This window comes from Oncorhynchus masou, chromosome 31 (assembly GCF_036934945.1).
Source record: "Oncorhynchus masou masou isolate Uvic2021 chromosome 31, UVic_Omas_1.1, whole genome shotgun sequence".
NCBI classification, from domain to species: domain Eukaryota; kingdom Metazoa; phylum Chordata; class Actinopteri; order Salmoniformes; family Salmonidae; genus Oncorhynchus; species Oncorhynchus masou.
Window position 1 is genome coordinate 52,124,623 of NC_088242.1, and position 14,786 is coordinate 52,139,408.

The 14,786-nt window shown below is 45.2% G+C and overlaps 1 protein-coding gene across 1 annotated transcript in view; it reads left to right on the forward strand.

Moving 5' to 3' along the window:
- mapk8ip1a (mitogen-activated protein kinase 8 interacting protein 1a) overlaps positions 1–14,786 on the forward strand; it is a 17,148-nt gene continuing 2,362 nt past the window's right edge. Inside the window, exons 1-9 of the mRNA XM_064951303.1 lie at positions 1–321; positions 822–933; positions 2,109–2,459; positions 7,847–7,940; positions 8,481–9,527; positions 9,836–9,911; positions 13,176–13,342; positions 13,730–13,833; positions 14,051–14,161. Of these exons, the coding sequence (XP_064807375.1) occupies positions 218–321; positions 822–933; positions 2,109–2,459; positions 7,847–7,940; positions 8,481–9,527; positions 9,836–9,911; positions 13,176–13,342; positions 13,730–13,833; positions 14,051–14,161 (2,166 nt within the window). The 5' untranslated portion in view covers positions 1–217. The remainder of the gene's footprint in view (positions 322–821; positions 934–2,108; positions 2,460–7,846; positions 7,941–8,480; positions 9,528–9,835; positions 9,912–13,175; positions 13,343–13,729; positions 13,834–14,050; positions 14,162–14,786) is intronic.

Genomic DNA, 14,786 nt, shown 5'->3' on the forward strand with positions numbered 1-14,786 from the left:
AAGGAAAAATAAGCTGTCTTTAGCTTCAGGGTCCCTCTCTATCAGTGGTGTTGTTGTTTTTTTGTTGCTGATGCTGTTGCTGACGTGTGGGCCAGAGCGGATGGAGATTGAAAAGTCAGGACTGTGAATGATGCTCTGTTGAAAGGCGGAAGTGCTGTAATTGCCTGTTGAATCGACCAGTTCCTGGTCCATCTGCCTACCCTGCCCAGCCCAGCTGATGTTGCTCTACCTCAGTCTGGCCATGGAGTCCAACGAGGATGGGGAGAATTGGAGGGAGGAGGAGAATGGAGAGAAGTGGATGGAGGACCAGTGGGAGAAATGGTACAGTAGTATTTATATACTGTAGAGTTAAACCAGGGTCACATTCATTAGGGTAAAAAGTAAACATGTTTTTCAAAGGATAACTAAACAAGTGTTTACCAGACAAGCGTTTATTTGCCATCAAGGTCTAGACTTCCTGGCAGTGACGTACAGTAATGCTAATGTAAGAGAGCACACTTTTTCCTGTCTCTCTCGGGCCTTCATGCAAACCCCAATGCACACCTTTTTATTAAAGGGTTTAGAGCTTTTTGATGTCAGCACAGATGGTTGTCCACCTGGTTGTGCAACTGCCACCTACCATCAGGAGTATCAAGCAGTACCTCACTAAGGTGAAAGTGTGACCAAGTCGTTTGTCTGCAGAGAGCGACACCCATGTGTTTACTCTCTCGGTGATGTGTGTAAAACAGTGTGCTCTGCCCTCGGCTCTCAGAGATGTTGAGTGACGGCGTGGTTTGTTTTCTGTAGTGTGGTGTGATGCGGTGTGTATGTCGTGTCCTCAGGCTGACCCATGACATCAGCCTGGAGGAGTTTGAGGACGAGGACCTTTCTCAGGTCACAGAGATCACTGATGAGGCTGGAGCCAGCCTTAACTACGACGACCTTGACTCTCAGGTAAGCTAATCTACATGTACACACACCAGACCTGGGTTCAAAAACAGTTTCAAAGCGTCAAATGAGCTCGGATCGCAATTTTGCGACTTTTCTATTGGTCCATTAAGCCAGGCAAGCTCAATCAAGCACAGATCAAGTATTTGAAATGATTTTGAATAGTATATGAACCCAGTGCACAGCGGGGTGCTAGCCTCAACTACGACAACCGGGATGACCAAGTAAGCTCCCCTGCACCAGTTTCCCCTCAACAAACTCCTCCCTCCCTTCTCCGACAACACTCTGCCTGACTTCACTCTGTTGCAGTCCTGTTTTTCATAATATGAATATTCATAACAGAAGGTTGAGATATTGAGATAAATGTCGCTCCCCATTTGTATGCTTGATGTTATTTTGGGGCTGTCGCTGTGAGATAGTAGCCGCAGCAGAAGCAGAAGCGACAGTAGAATCCAGAGTTAGTAGTCCAAAGTCAATAATCAGATTAATGACTGCGGGCGGGGATGGTCTTGGCACACATGTGTTCCAGAGCCAAGTAGACCTAACATGCCACACACCATTAAAGCCTGGCCATCGCATCACTGGCCTCCACCTTCAGCCCTTGCAGATATTCTTCTCAACTAGCTGCTAGGGTGAACTGTCATTTTAGTATGAGTCAAATGGAGAACGTCAGACCATACATTAGCTCAGGGGAAGGTTGTATGACGTTGATGTACCGTACAGCAGGTCTGTGTGCATCTTAGTATTTTGTGGTGAAAGAAATGATTCCGTATTAACATTATCTTTAGATTTGACATCGGTGTAAAGACAGTAACATGCTGCTGTTGTATACCTCACAGAACAGAACAGTAGCCTAGCTTTGCCTGTGTTTGTTTTCAGGGAGGTTTATCCTACTACAGTATGATTGAATTAGAATGGCATTACAGTGAGCATGAGCAGAGAACGAGCCACGGGCTCAGGCTGCTGATGTCATTGCCAGGCCGTGATTGACTGGCTCCCTCTCTGCTCTCCTCCTCCTCTTCCCCTCCCTTCCTTTTCTCCTCACTGAATCCTTTTCTCTCTCTCTCTCTCTCTCCACTCGCTCTCATTCTTGCTTTCTCCGCCTCCCTCCCTCTCCCCCTCCACCTCACTGAATTATTCTCTCTCTATCTGCTGCAACACTGCTGCCTGGCTCTTCCCAGGACCATGTGACGTGGCCAGCCAGTAGCGAGGCGGAGAAGGCAGACGGGCGGGGGTTCAGGGAAGTGCAGGCGGAGATGCTCCACTTGGACCTGATCGATGCTGAGGGGGAGATCCAGGAGGAAGAGGAGCACTGGGGCCTGATCCATGGTTCCCTCGGCGACCACAGACTCAACCAGGAAGAGAGAGGGGCCGTCGTTCTAACTCCTGTCAGACAGCAGCAGCCCAATGTGATAGAATTCAAATCTGCTGAACATCCAGTCGCTATGGATACGTACAGGCCCAAGAGACCCACCACACTAGCGCTGTTTCCACAGGTGCAGCCTCAGCCTCCTCAGCCTCCTAGGACTCAGGTGGGGACTGTTTATTTCTACCCTCTGTGATGACACGACATCATCACATCATCTGTTTGGTTCATATAATATTGGATTAGCTATAGAACGGGATCTGTAAAGAGGCATTAAAGGGGCTGCTTCTATATCTTCCCTGGGATGACTGGCAGATCATGTACTGTATCATAGATCATATTAGGTTTGTTTGAAATATGAGATTCGATAGGATGGGATCTGTATGAGAGCAGTATAGAAGCTGGTAGCTTACACGCAGCACCAATTTACAGTAGAGATCCTGCTTATTTTCTCCTCTGTTTTTACAGATCGTCTGTTTGGTTTAAATAATTAATGTGAGACCAGATAGAATTGAATCGGTATAGAATGGTATCTGTGTCGAGGCAGCATGCCTTACCCAGGCACCAATATAAATATGGATTTAATGTATTGTAAGCAATATGTCTACAGTGTGTATTTGTTAATGCCGTTAAATGGAAATATTTTCATTTCACATTTGCAGCCACTGTATACCAGAAAATCATAAAGCTGGGACGGTTGTGGTTCTCGATCAAAGCATTGTAACAGTAGAGGAAATGTTCATGCGTGTGATAATGAATGTGCTCTTTCTCTCTCGACGGAGCCCATGCTTACGACTGTGTTTGTGGCATGCGCTCCGTGTGACTGCTGTCCTGGATCTTTGCTGTCTGTAAACAGCGCACCCTTCTGTCCCTCTGTGAGTCTGTCGGCTTCCCCGCCAGCTGAATGGCATCAGACAGGGAAGGAAGGGTGTGTGTGCTCTGCTGACTAGGGATTACGATGGAAAGGACAGGTCAGAGTCCATCAGTGTCAGTCCAAGGATAGGGCCGTTTACAATGGCAATCCTATGTAGGGTGTCTAAACGAGTGAGGATCTGTTCACTCGTCGTTCATCCATTGCATCCTCATGTTGATCTTTATAAAACGTCTTTGATCTTTCCCTCAGAATAGACCTCTTGCCAGAATTAGATTTTGTAGGTTAGTATTTTGTAGTAAAAAGAGAAAAAGGTTTATTATTGCTTGGATGCTTTGATACAGTCCAGTGAGCTTCAGACCTGTCTTCATTGAAGACGTATGCGACGGGGAGAGGGCTGTCATTTCTCTGGAGGAGATTTGGAATGATCTTAGTAATTGCCCACAATGCTCAGCACGGCCAAATACTCTACAGTCTCTAGTAGTAGAGTGCAGACTGCAGTTTGAATGTTTGACGGTTTCATCTTTTAACCTAAGCCATTGGTAGGATTATTGTAGTGTATGTACTGTATGTATGATATATGTACCCACCCAAACAACTCCACCCAGTTATAACTAGTTAAAATCAGGCGGAACCAGTTGAAACAGGTGATAATCAGACATAACCGCTTATAATCACTTGTCACCAAAACATCAAGATGCTAAACAAGGACATGTTTCAGAGAATCTGTTTCACAAGGACATTTACGAATGATGAGCACAATGTCTTTATGGCAGACTTCTGATTCAATTCAAAGAAGATCAGGATAAGGTGTGTGACCAGATGTCGGTTTGGATAACCTGCTACACTGACTGGTTAATCCTTACTCTGTCAAGGTCCCTTCCCATCAAATAACCTAACACCACATCCACTTTAGACTCAGACTCTGTCCGTCTGGCACTCTCGGCAGACTAAAGCAAATGCTAAAAAGTATTCAAAGGATTTTGAAAGTATGTGTTTTTGAACCCAGGTGTGGCCTGCGGAGGATAGAGGGAAGCCTGGGATGTTATTCCCCTCTAGGAGGTGTAATTCCTACTTCTGGCCCTGTCAGACCTGGTCACGTGACTAACGTCTCTGTGTATGGCACTACAACACGACCTGACCTCAGAGCCCTGCTGCTGCTCGTGGTCTCACGCTGTGTTGGGAAGGATTAGGCGAACCTTGTTTGATGTCTCGCTCCTACTCTGTCTGAGTGGTAGCCTGGTACAGATGACAGAGACACTTGAGCTCAAGGACTGGGGAAACAGGTAGTGAAAGCTCGATTCAGATATTCTGGTCCCAGATCTGTTTGTGCTGTAGCAAGGCCTATTTTCACAGTCCTTGAGATTACATCCCCCCTCAAGATCAAGTGACTATAGCAGGGCTCTCCAACCCTGTTTCTGTAGGTTTTAGCTCCAGACCTAGTCTCGCGTCCCTGATTCTCGTAATAGTTAGCTGCTTGAGAAACTGAATCAGGTTAGTTACAACTGGGGCGGAGTGAAAACCAACAGGAGGCTAGCTCTCCAGCAACAGGGTTGTAGAGCCCTGCTCTATACTATATCACACCCACTCAGGTTTTTAATGTGATCAAGGTGAACGATTACTTAGAAACTTTAGCCCCTTTGTTGAGACAAAAAAACTGATTAGTTTGATTGTGAACAACATCTGCCAGCCATATGTCACCATGGCTGTTGCCGTCACTATGTATCCCACCTTGTTACATCACGCTGTTGTGATGGATGGGTTTAGCCGTGTGTGTGTGTGTGTGTGTGTGTGTGTGTGTGTGTGTGTGTGTGTGTGTGTGTGTGTGTGTGTGTGTGTGTGTGTGTGTGTGTGTGTGTGTGTGTGTGTGTGTGTGTGTGTGTGTGTGTGTGTGTGTGTGTGTGTGTGTGTGTGTGTGTGTGTGTGCGTGACTATGTATGTAAGCTGCATTGGCCACACGCGTACATAGGTGCGTGGCCAATGCAGCTTATGGAGCACACGGCAATTCAATTATCATTACAGTCATCACGGTTGTTTATTTGGGCTGAACACTTTTCTGACAATTAGGCTATTAGACGTGATGATACTACTCTAAACTATGCCGGTGCCATGTTGCCTGAGGCCTGAAGAGACCTGAATCTCTCAGAGCAATATGACTGATTATGGTGGTGTCGTGAATCGGATTACACAGTGGATGGTTATCAGTTGCCGGGGTTGGTTACTGTGGACAGGAGGCCAAGGGGGAGGGTGAAGTGTACCAAAGTTTGTGAAGCTACATGAGGAGTAACCTTACCTGAGACCCGAAGACTTCAACCAAAGGGATAACAGCTACCAAAATGATAACACAGTCTTGATAAACAGTCAGTCCCATGAATTCCAAAATGTCTTATTTTCATTTCATAAATAGAACTTGGAGCATTTCAACATCAAACCGTTCTATCAACACAAACCCGACGCACCAAAGAAACACACACACACACCTACACACAGTTTCGCTCTCCTCCAGTTCCTGGCCATGGTAACCATGGTAACAGAGCCAGTTCCAGTGCCCAGCAGCAGCTGCATCACGACTGTGAGTCAGCATCATCACTGTGAATGGTCTCTATGACAGTGTGCTGCTGTGTAGTCTAACAGTCTTGACTTCCTCTTTATTGGCTAGCTCCTGATTCCTCTTCCTGGCAGCCGGGGCTTGGTGAAGCCAGCGCCATATATTTAGATGGCTGTGATCTTGCGTTACCGTAGTCCAAAGCCTCGTTCATCACTTGGCTGCAGGAAGCCTGGAACAGAGGCTAGTACTGGGTAGATGTGATTGACAGCTGAGACAAGTCATTGATCATAGAGCTGCTTGGCTAGAAAAGGGCTGTGGACTGACTGGGCTGGACTGTGTGGTAATAATAGAGAATAGAGAACAGCCGTCTTCTTAGGCAGAACAACCACTCATGCGTTTTAACAGCCACTCCTTTGTGTGTGTGTGTGTGTGTGTGTGTGTGTGTGTGTGTGTGTGTGTGTGTGTGTGTGTGTGTGTGTGTGTGTGTGTGTGTGTGTGTGTGTGTGTGTGTGTGTGTGTGTGTGTGTGTGGACGTGTCTAACTATTCTTGTGGGGACCAGAAGTCTAATGCTATTTCTATGGGGTTTAGGGTTAAGGTTATAATTAGGGTTAGAATTATGTTTAGGGTTCATTTGAGGGTTAGGTTTTTAGGTTATCAAATCAAATCAAATTTTATTTGTCACATACACATGGTTAGCAGATGTTAATGCGAGTGTAGCGAAATGCTTGTGCTTCTAGTTCCGACAATGCAGTAATAACCAACAAGTAATCTAACTAACAATTCCTAAACTACTGTCTTATACACAGTGTAAGGGGATAAAGAATATGTACATAAGGATATATGAATGAGTGATGGTACAGAGCAGCATAGGCAAGATACAGTAGATGGTATCAAGTACAGTATATACATATGAGATGAGTATGCAAACAAAGTGGCATAGTTAAAGTGGCTAGTGATACATGTATTACATAAGGATGCAGTCGATGATATAGAGTACAGTATATACGTATGCATATGAGATGAATAATGTAGGGTAAGTAACATTATATAAGGTAGCATTGTTTAAAGTGGCTAGTGATATATTTACATCATTTCCCATCAATTCCCATTATTAAAGTGGCTGGAGTTGAGTCTGTGTCAGTGTGTTGGCAGCAGCCACTCAATGTTAGTGGTGGCTATTTAACAGTCTGATGGCCTTGAGATAGAAGCTGTTTTTCAGTCTCTCGGTCCCAGCTTTGATGCACCTGTACTGACCTCGCCTTCTGGATGATAGCGGGGTGAACAGGCAGTGGCTCGGGTGGTTGATTACCTTGATGATCTTTATGGCCTTCCTGTAACATCGGGTGGTGTAGGTGTCCTGGAGGGCAGGTAGTTTGCCCCCGGTGATGCGTTGTGCAGACCTCACTACCCTCTGGAGAGCCTTACGGTTGAGGGCGGAGCAGTTGCCGTACCAGGCGGTGATACAGCCCGCCAGGATGCTCTCGATTGGGCATCTGTAGAAGTTTGTGAGTGCTTTTGGTGACAAGACGAATTTCTTCAGCCTCCTGAGGTTGAAGAGGCGCTGCTGCGCCTTCTTCACGATGCTATCTGTGTGAGTGGACCAATTCAGTTTGTCTGTGATGTGTATGCCGAGGAACTTAAAACTTGCTACTCTCTCCACTACTGTTCCATCGATGTGGATAGGGGGGTGTTCCCTCTGCTGTTTCCTGAAGTCCACAATCATCTCCTTAGTTTTGTTGATGTTGAGTGTGAGGTTATTTTCCTGACACCACACTCCGAGGGCCCTCACCTCCTCCCTGTAGGCCGTCTCGTCGTTGTTGGTAATCAAGCCTACCACTGTTGTGTCGCCCGCAAACTTAGGGTTAGGGTTAAGGTTGTGGTTAGGGTAAGGGTGAGAGTATAGGTTAGGTTTAGGGTTAGGGGGGGTTAGGGGTTTGGGAAAATAGGATTTTGAATGTGACTGAATTGTGTGTCCCTACAAGGTTAGCTGCACAGACTGTGTGTGTGTGGACACACTCTTAAAGGGTGATGTAAAGTTGATCAAATAAAAGTTACATCTAACTATCTTTCTCTCCTCTCTCGCTCTTCCTATCTCTTGATCTTTACCTCTCTCTGTCTGTAATATCGTTGTAGGACAAGGATACAATTAACAACAACTCATTTGGAAAGAAGGACACATGGAAGGAGAATCTGTCAAACTCAAACTCTTCCTCCCCCCACATAACAGGTGAGAATGGGAACTTCACTGGTTTAAACCATATACTGTACATGTATACAGTACTTTCTTGTGAGAGTAATACCAACATTAACGTTGAACAAGGCAGCAACGTTTCTGTCCGCAGAAGTGGAAGCGTTTAGAAAATGACATTTTTCTCGACATTTTTATTTCATGTGTCAGTGAGCACAATGTAATTGCACATACAGTATGTCAACACTACAGTACAGTATTTTATTCAACTCCAATCCGCTAATCCCTTCATAAGGTGACCCTGACATGAACACTCACAGTCACAATCCTTCAAATGTTCAAGAAATAGAAAATATCAAAAGCCCAACATCTTCGGCGTTCTCATACTTCAGTATGATACATACAATAAGAACATGTTGGCCAGGAAACCCAACAAATGGCTCTCATCCTGTAACTCTTTCCATTCAGTATGGATACTGTTACTGTAGCTACATCCCTTATGATCCTTCAGCAGTTTGAGGCCTAGTTAATCATCTTTTGTTTTTGCTTGTACTGTTGTTTTGTTTGTGTGTGTTAAAGGCGATCTGACACCCACTAATGAGCAGGTCAACGATGAGTCTAAAGTCCAGCAGCACAACGATGGCTCTGTGGCCAAACAACCCCAACACAGAGGTAGAGTACCAGAGAAGGCGGTCAAGGCATACAGCAAGGACTACTCCACGTTCATCTCACATGGACCGACAGAATCACGGGGCAGGCGGCGTGACGCAAAGCAGCGGGATAAGAAGTCCTCCACTGCTCCACACAACCGGACGACTGCAGCAAAGCCGAAAGCAGACAGCCTGAGAGACAAAGCTGTGGATGGGGATAGGGATGGGAGCAGGGGGCGAGGAGGACAGGGGCATGGGCGGGGGTGCTGCAGTGAGGAGGAGCGCCAGCCAGAAGCCACGGAGGAGATCTACCTGACACCGGTACACCAGAAGAACACAGACACTGACCGTCCAGACTCTGACCGTCCCTTCCTGTCTCAGAGCAGCGAGGGCAATCGCATGTCAATCAGCTCTGACGCGGAGGGACCCCCAGCGTACACAAACACTGCCCTCCCCAACCGAACAAACCCCTCTATCAGCGAGGAGGATGAGGTCTACCTGCACCCCCCTGCACCTCCTCCACGTTCCTTCTCCATCTCCTCACGCTTTAGGCCATCTGACAGTGAGGGAGGGGAGCGGGAAAGGGGGTTGTGGGACAGGGGCTCTAAGTCTAGCTCTAAGGGTGAGTCGGGGGGGTCGGGGGCCCTGCGGACTGCACACGCTCAGAGCTCCGAGGCCGACGGCCTCTCCTATGACTCTGTTAAGTACACCCTAGTGGTGGACGAGCACGCCAAGTTAGAACTGGTGAGCTTGAAGCAGTGCTACCAGAGCTACAGTGATGAAAGCGACACAGAGACGGTATATGAGTCAGCCAATGAGGAAGAGGACTATGAGGTGGATCACAGCGAGCTGAAGAGAGAAAGGAAGTCATCACGTCTGTCGAGGGCTTCTTCGTCCTCTGAGGCAGGAGTTGGCGGGGGACCTCGAACACGCAAGTTCCGCAATATGTTTGTGAACAGACATTTACACTCTTCTGGTGAGTTTTGTGTGGCTGGCTGCTTCCAATTACCCTTTTTCCCCCTGAGGCAGACCTGGCTCAGGATAATGCTCATACTCAATTGTGTTGTAAATTCATTGAAACCATGTTTACCTTTCTGAAGACAAAGAGCTGAACTTACTTTCTAAATTCAAAGGAATTACAGAAGTTAGAATGCCCCATTTAACATGATTGAAAGACACTAAATTCAGCAAAGTTACTCCTGTATGGTACTCTTGTTTTGGCACTTTGTTATTCCATTTTTATCACAATGACCTAAAGCTCCTCTCCTGCCTTGTGTCCTCCAGTTGCGGAGTCCTTTGGCCTGTTCTCCTGTGTGTTGGATGGAGTAGAGCAAGAGCAGAGCCACAGAGCTGTGTTTAGGTGAGACGTTGTACGGTTTTACTCTTTATAAAAACTTGTTTTTTATAAAAACTCATGAACAACCTATTATAAATGAGTTATCCGTAAGTGATAATCAACGACGAGCGTTCTATGGAAAAAGTTACATTATTTGCCAGAGAGTGCATAGAGCCACGGCAGCTAGCCTAGTGGTTAAGAGCGTTGGTCCAGTAACTGAAACTTCACTGATTTGAATCCCCAAGCTGACTACGTGAAAAATCTATCGATGTGCCCTTGAGCAAGGCACATAACCCTAATTGCTCCTGCAAGTTGTTTAGGATAAGATCGTCTGATAAATGACATGTATATATATTTATACCACAGCGTTGATGAATACTGGCTCTGAATGGTTAGAAGAGCATTCTAGAATGGACAATAAAAGCATATTTAACCATATAACGTAACAGTTGGAAAAGATATCGGGACACCTTGCAATCACGACACAATAAGCACCTACACATGCAAACCATACAAAGTTACAGAAAGCTAAACCAACAACCGAACAAACCGAAATTGGATGCAATGTAAACGCAGGTCCAACGAGGAAAAAACTTAGCTAACTAGCTAGCATTGATTTGTTTTGCAGGGAGCATCTGATCACCTTATCGTGGTGAGTGATGAACACGAATCCTACTGTTGCAGTCTTGAGGCATGTGGAGCTACACTTGAAATCGGAAGTTTTTCACAATTCCTGACATTTAATCCTAGTAAAAATTCCCTGTCGTAGGTCACTTAGGATCACCACTTTATTTTAAGGATATGAAATGTCAGAATAATATTAGAGAAAATAATTTATTTCAGCTTTTATTTCTTTCATCACATTCCCAGTGGGTCAGAAGTTTACATACGCTATATTAGTATTTGGTAGCATTGCATTTAAATTGTTAAACTTGGGTCAAATGTTTCGGGTAGCCGTTCCACAAGCTTCCCACAGTAAGTTGGGTGAACTTTGGCCCATTCCTCCTGACAGAGCTGGTGTAACTGAGTCAGGTTTGTAGGCCTCCTTGCTTGCACACGCTTTTTCAGTTCCGCCCACAAATTTTCTATTGGATTGAGGTCAAGGCGTTGTGATGGCCACTCCAAAAGACTTTGTTGTCTTTAAACCATTTTGCCAGAACTTTGGAAGTATGCTTGGGGCCATTGTCCATTTGGAAGACCCATTTGCGACCAAGCTTTAAATTCATGACTGATGTCTTGAGATGTTGTTTCAATATATGCACATAATATTATTTCCTCATGATGCCATATATTTTGTGAAGTGCACCAGTCCCTCCTGCAGCAAAGCACCTCCACAAGATGATGCTGAGACTCCCGTGCTTCATGGTTGGGATAGTGTTCTTCGGCTTGCAAGCCTCCCCCTTTTTCCTCCAAACATAACTATGGTCATTAAGGCCAAACAGTTCTATTTTTGTTTCATCAGACTAGAGAACATTTCTCCAAAAAGTATGATCTTTGTCCCCATGTGCAGTTGCAAGCCGTAGTCTGGCTTTTTTATGGCGGTTTTGGAGCAGTGGCTTCTTCCTTGCTGAGCGGCCTTTCAGGTTATGTCGATATAGGACTCGTTTTACTGTGGATATAGATACTTCTGTACCTGTTTCCTCCAGCATCTTCACAAGGTCTTTTGCTGTTGTTCTGGGATTGTGTAGTGGTCTAAGGCACTGCATCGCAGTGCTAGCTGTACCACTAGAGATTCTGGGTTTGAGTCCAGGCTCTGTCACAGCTGGCCACGACCGGGAGACCCATGAGGTCAATTGCACAATTGTTTCTGGTTTAGGGGAGGGTTTGGCCGGCAGGGATATCCTTGTCCCATCGTGCTCTAGCGACTCCTGTGGTTTGCTGGGCGCATGCATGCTGACATGGTCGCATGTTGTACGGTGTTTCCTCCGACACATTTGTGCAGCTGGCTTCCGGGTTGGGTAAGCAGTGCAGCTTGCCAGGGTCGTGTTTCGGAGGACGCATGGCTCTCGACCTTTGCCTCTCCCGAGTCCATACGGAAGTTGCAGCAATGGGACAAGAATGTAACTACCAATTAGATATCCCAAAGTTTGGGAGTAACAAGTAAATACATTTCTCCGTTGATATCTTCATTTATATAAGCAAACTAGCACTTTCTAATTTTTTGGTTGCTAGAGACGCCATCCAGTCGTTCATTCGATTAGTTCGATATTTATGGATGTGACCCAGTCATTCATTCTTTATGTTCCGTTGCCATCCTGCTGCTGGCTGCGTTCTTATCCCGCTAACACAGTCATGACCTCTGTAGCCAGAATAACAGCAAAGTAGCTGTTTTCTATTGACATTCATTTGGATACATCCATAACAATGAGCTGTTAATGCCCAATTTTGCCTGGCATAGCTAGGAAAGTTTGCCTTCTTGTCAGGACACTCGACGCTGTTCATTACAAGGAGATCGGATTGCATCAAACACTAAGCTAGAAGCTAGCTAAATAGTTTGTTGCTAGCAAACCTGCCAATATGACAACCAAATTCTAAAAATATCAGTTGCTGAAAACAGCTGGTCAAACTTGAAACGTGGGAGGATTTGACAGCACTTGCGTGCAACAGTAGCCGGGACTAGAGGAATTCATGTTTATCACTCACCACATCATGAGATGTACCCAAAAAATGTGTCTCTGCAAAAAGAAATCAATGCTAGCTAGCTACGTTTTTTCCTTGTTGGACCCGCGTTTACAATGTATCCAACTTTAGTTTGAGTGGTTGTTTGTAGCAAGTACGGTCTGAATGTATCTGCGCTTATTGTGCCATGATTGCAAGATGTCCCAAAATCTTTTCCAAATGTCCCGATATATTTTCCAACTGTCCCATCTGGTTTAAATGTCCACTCTAGAATGCCCTTCCAGCCAATCATAAACGACTATTCAACAATGCTATGGTATAAAATTATTGGAATTACTTTGTCTTGGGCCTAACAATACCGTGCCAATATATCCCCTCCAAACACCGGCTCAAGCCCTAGAATGGACTTCTAGCCAATCAGAGACGAGTACTTAACAACGCTGTGATATAAATATTTATAAATGCTTGAAGCAATCTTACACAGGGTCCTCCTTCAAGTACCGACAAACACATTAGAGATTCATTACATGGACTAATATCAAACATAACATCATAGTGGTCAGTGTGATTAACACCTCATTAAGCAAGATAATGCAAAACACACTTTGTAAATACATTTGATTGATTTATTGATCGAATGATTAACCATGCTGTCTGTGTGATTAACAGGTTTGTCCCTCGCCATAGCGATGAGCTGGAGCTAGAAGTGGATGACCCTCTGCTTATGGTGGTTCAGGCTGATGATCTGTGGTGTAAGGCCTACAACATGAGAACTGGGGCCTGCGGCATCTTCCCTGCCTACTACGCTGCCAAGGTCACCCAGGAACCCATCAAAGGTATCAAATATGGTCTACACTGTTTATGATGGTTTATTTAATCCATTAGACAGGCTTTGAACACAGCAAGGGTACTGTCATCAATAGACTTTGGGCATCAGTGTTTGGTTATAGGATCAATGTAGACGTTCTATGAAATGCATTCAATTCATTAGCCTGAGTGCAAGTCTATGCCCTCTTGCCAACTCCTTGTCCCTTATTGTCATGCCAAACATGTTTGCCCATAGGAGTTGGCATTTTGGCAAGAGAGTTCAAACAGTATAGGATGGATAGGATCTTTAAATAGCCTGATTTGGCTTTGAATGAACCTCTACTGAATAATATGCTGACAAATAGAACTCTAAGTGTGTCTTTGCCCTTGCCTTTGTCTTACCCCATCTCCGTTAGATAACAAAGATGACTGGGTAGACAGGTTCCGAGTGAAGTTCCTGGGTTCTGTTAACGTACCCTACCACAAAGGCAACGATGTGCTTTGTGCTGCTATGCAAAAGGTACAGTATCCGCCCCCCAGGTGGTGTGTTGGGGTTGGTAATCTAAACCATAATTTCACAATCCTCAATTGGAAGAACAACACAGACGGAAGGGGATTAGGCAGCCTATTGTACTTACAGCAAAGTCTGAGAACGGACTGGCTTCTTTAAAAGCTGAGTGAATATGCTGACGTGCACCGTGTAAACAATCAAGCTGTGCTATTGTTCTCGTCAACAGGTTGCTAACAACCGCCGGATGACCATGCAGCCCCCCTCTGCATGTATTCTGGAAATCAACCTGAAGGGGGTGAAAATCATTGTGCAAGATGAATGTAGGACCTCGGAAAGAGTATGTCCTCTCTTATACACTCAAATGCCCTTTTTTTATTGATATCCGTGTTCACAATGCCTCACTCTTATTAGTTTATGCATCCGTGTTCAAGGCCTATGTAGATACACATTTCTCATTTCGATTAGCTAGATACACGTTGTGACAAGGAATGTTCCAGTCAGACCAAAGTTAATCCTGTAAGTCACTTGTAGTCATACATTAGTCATAGTCCCTCATGCGTTTGTCATATATTGGAAAATACAAGTCTGGAGTATTTCTGTAGGCATGGAAAATACAGTATAACTAGACCTTTTCAAAGCAGGGTTCAAACAAGGTTCAAAACGAGGTTAAGTATGACTAGATCTTTTCAAAACAGTCTTGGGTGGAAAGCAGCAGTCATTTAGCAGGGTGGACATTTCCCTGGTGGGATACTGTGGTCCTGTGGTTGGTGACATAACCCCTCTTGCATAATGACCACTTAGTCTTAAGACTTTTTAATCCTCCTCACTCGTGGTTCCACCCGTGTGTCCCATTGGACTGGCTTACTGTTTGAGTACACTCTCAGACACAGACGATAGGGTCTGAGCCTAACATTATGTTCTGTTCTTACCGAGGTGTGGTGTATGGTGTGGTGTGGCCTGAG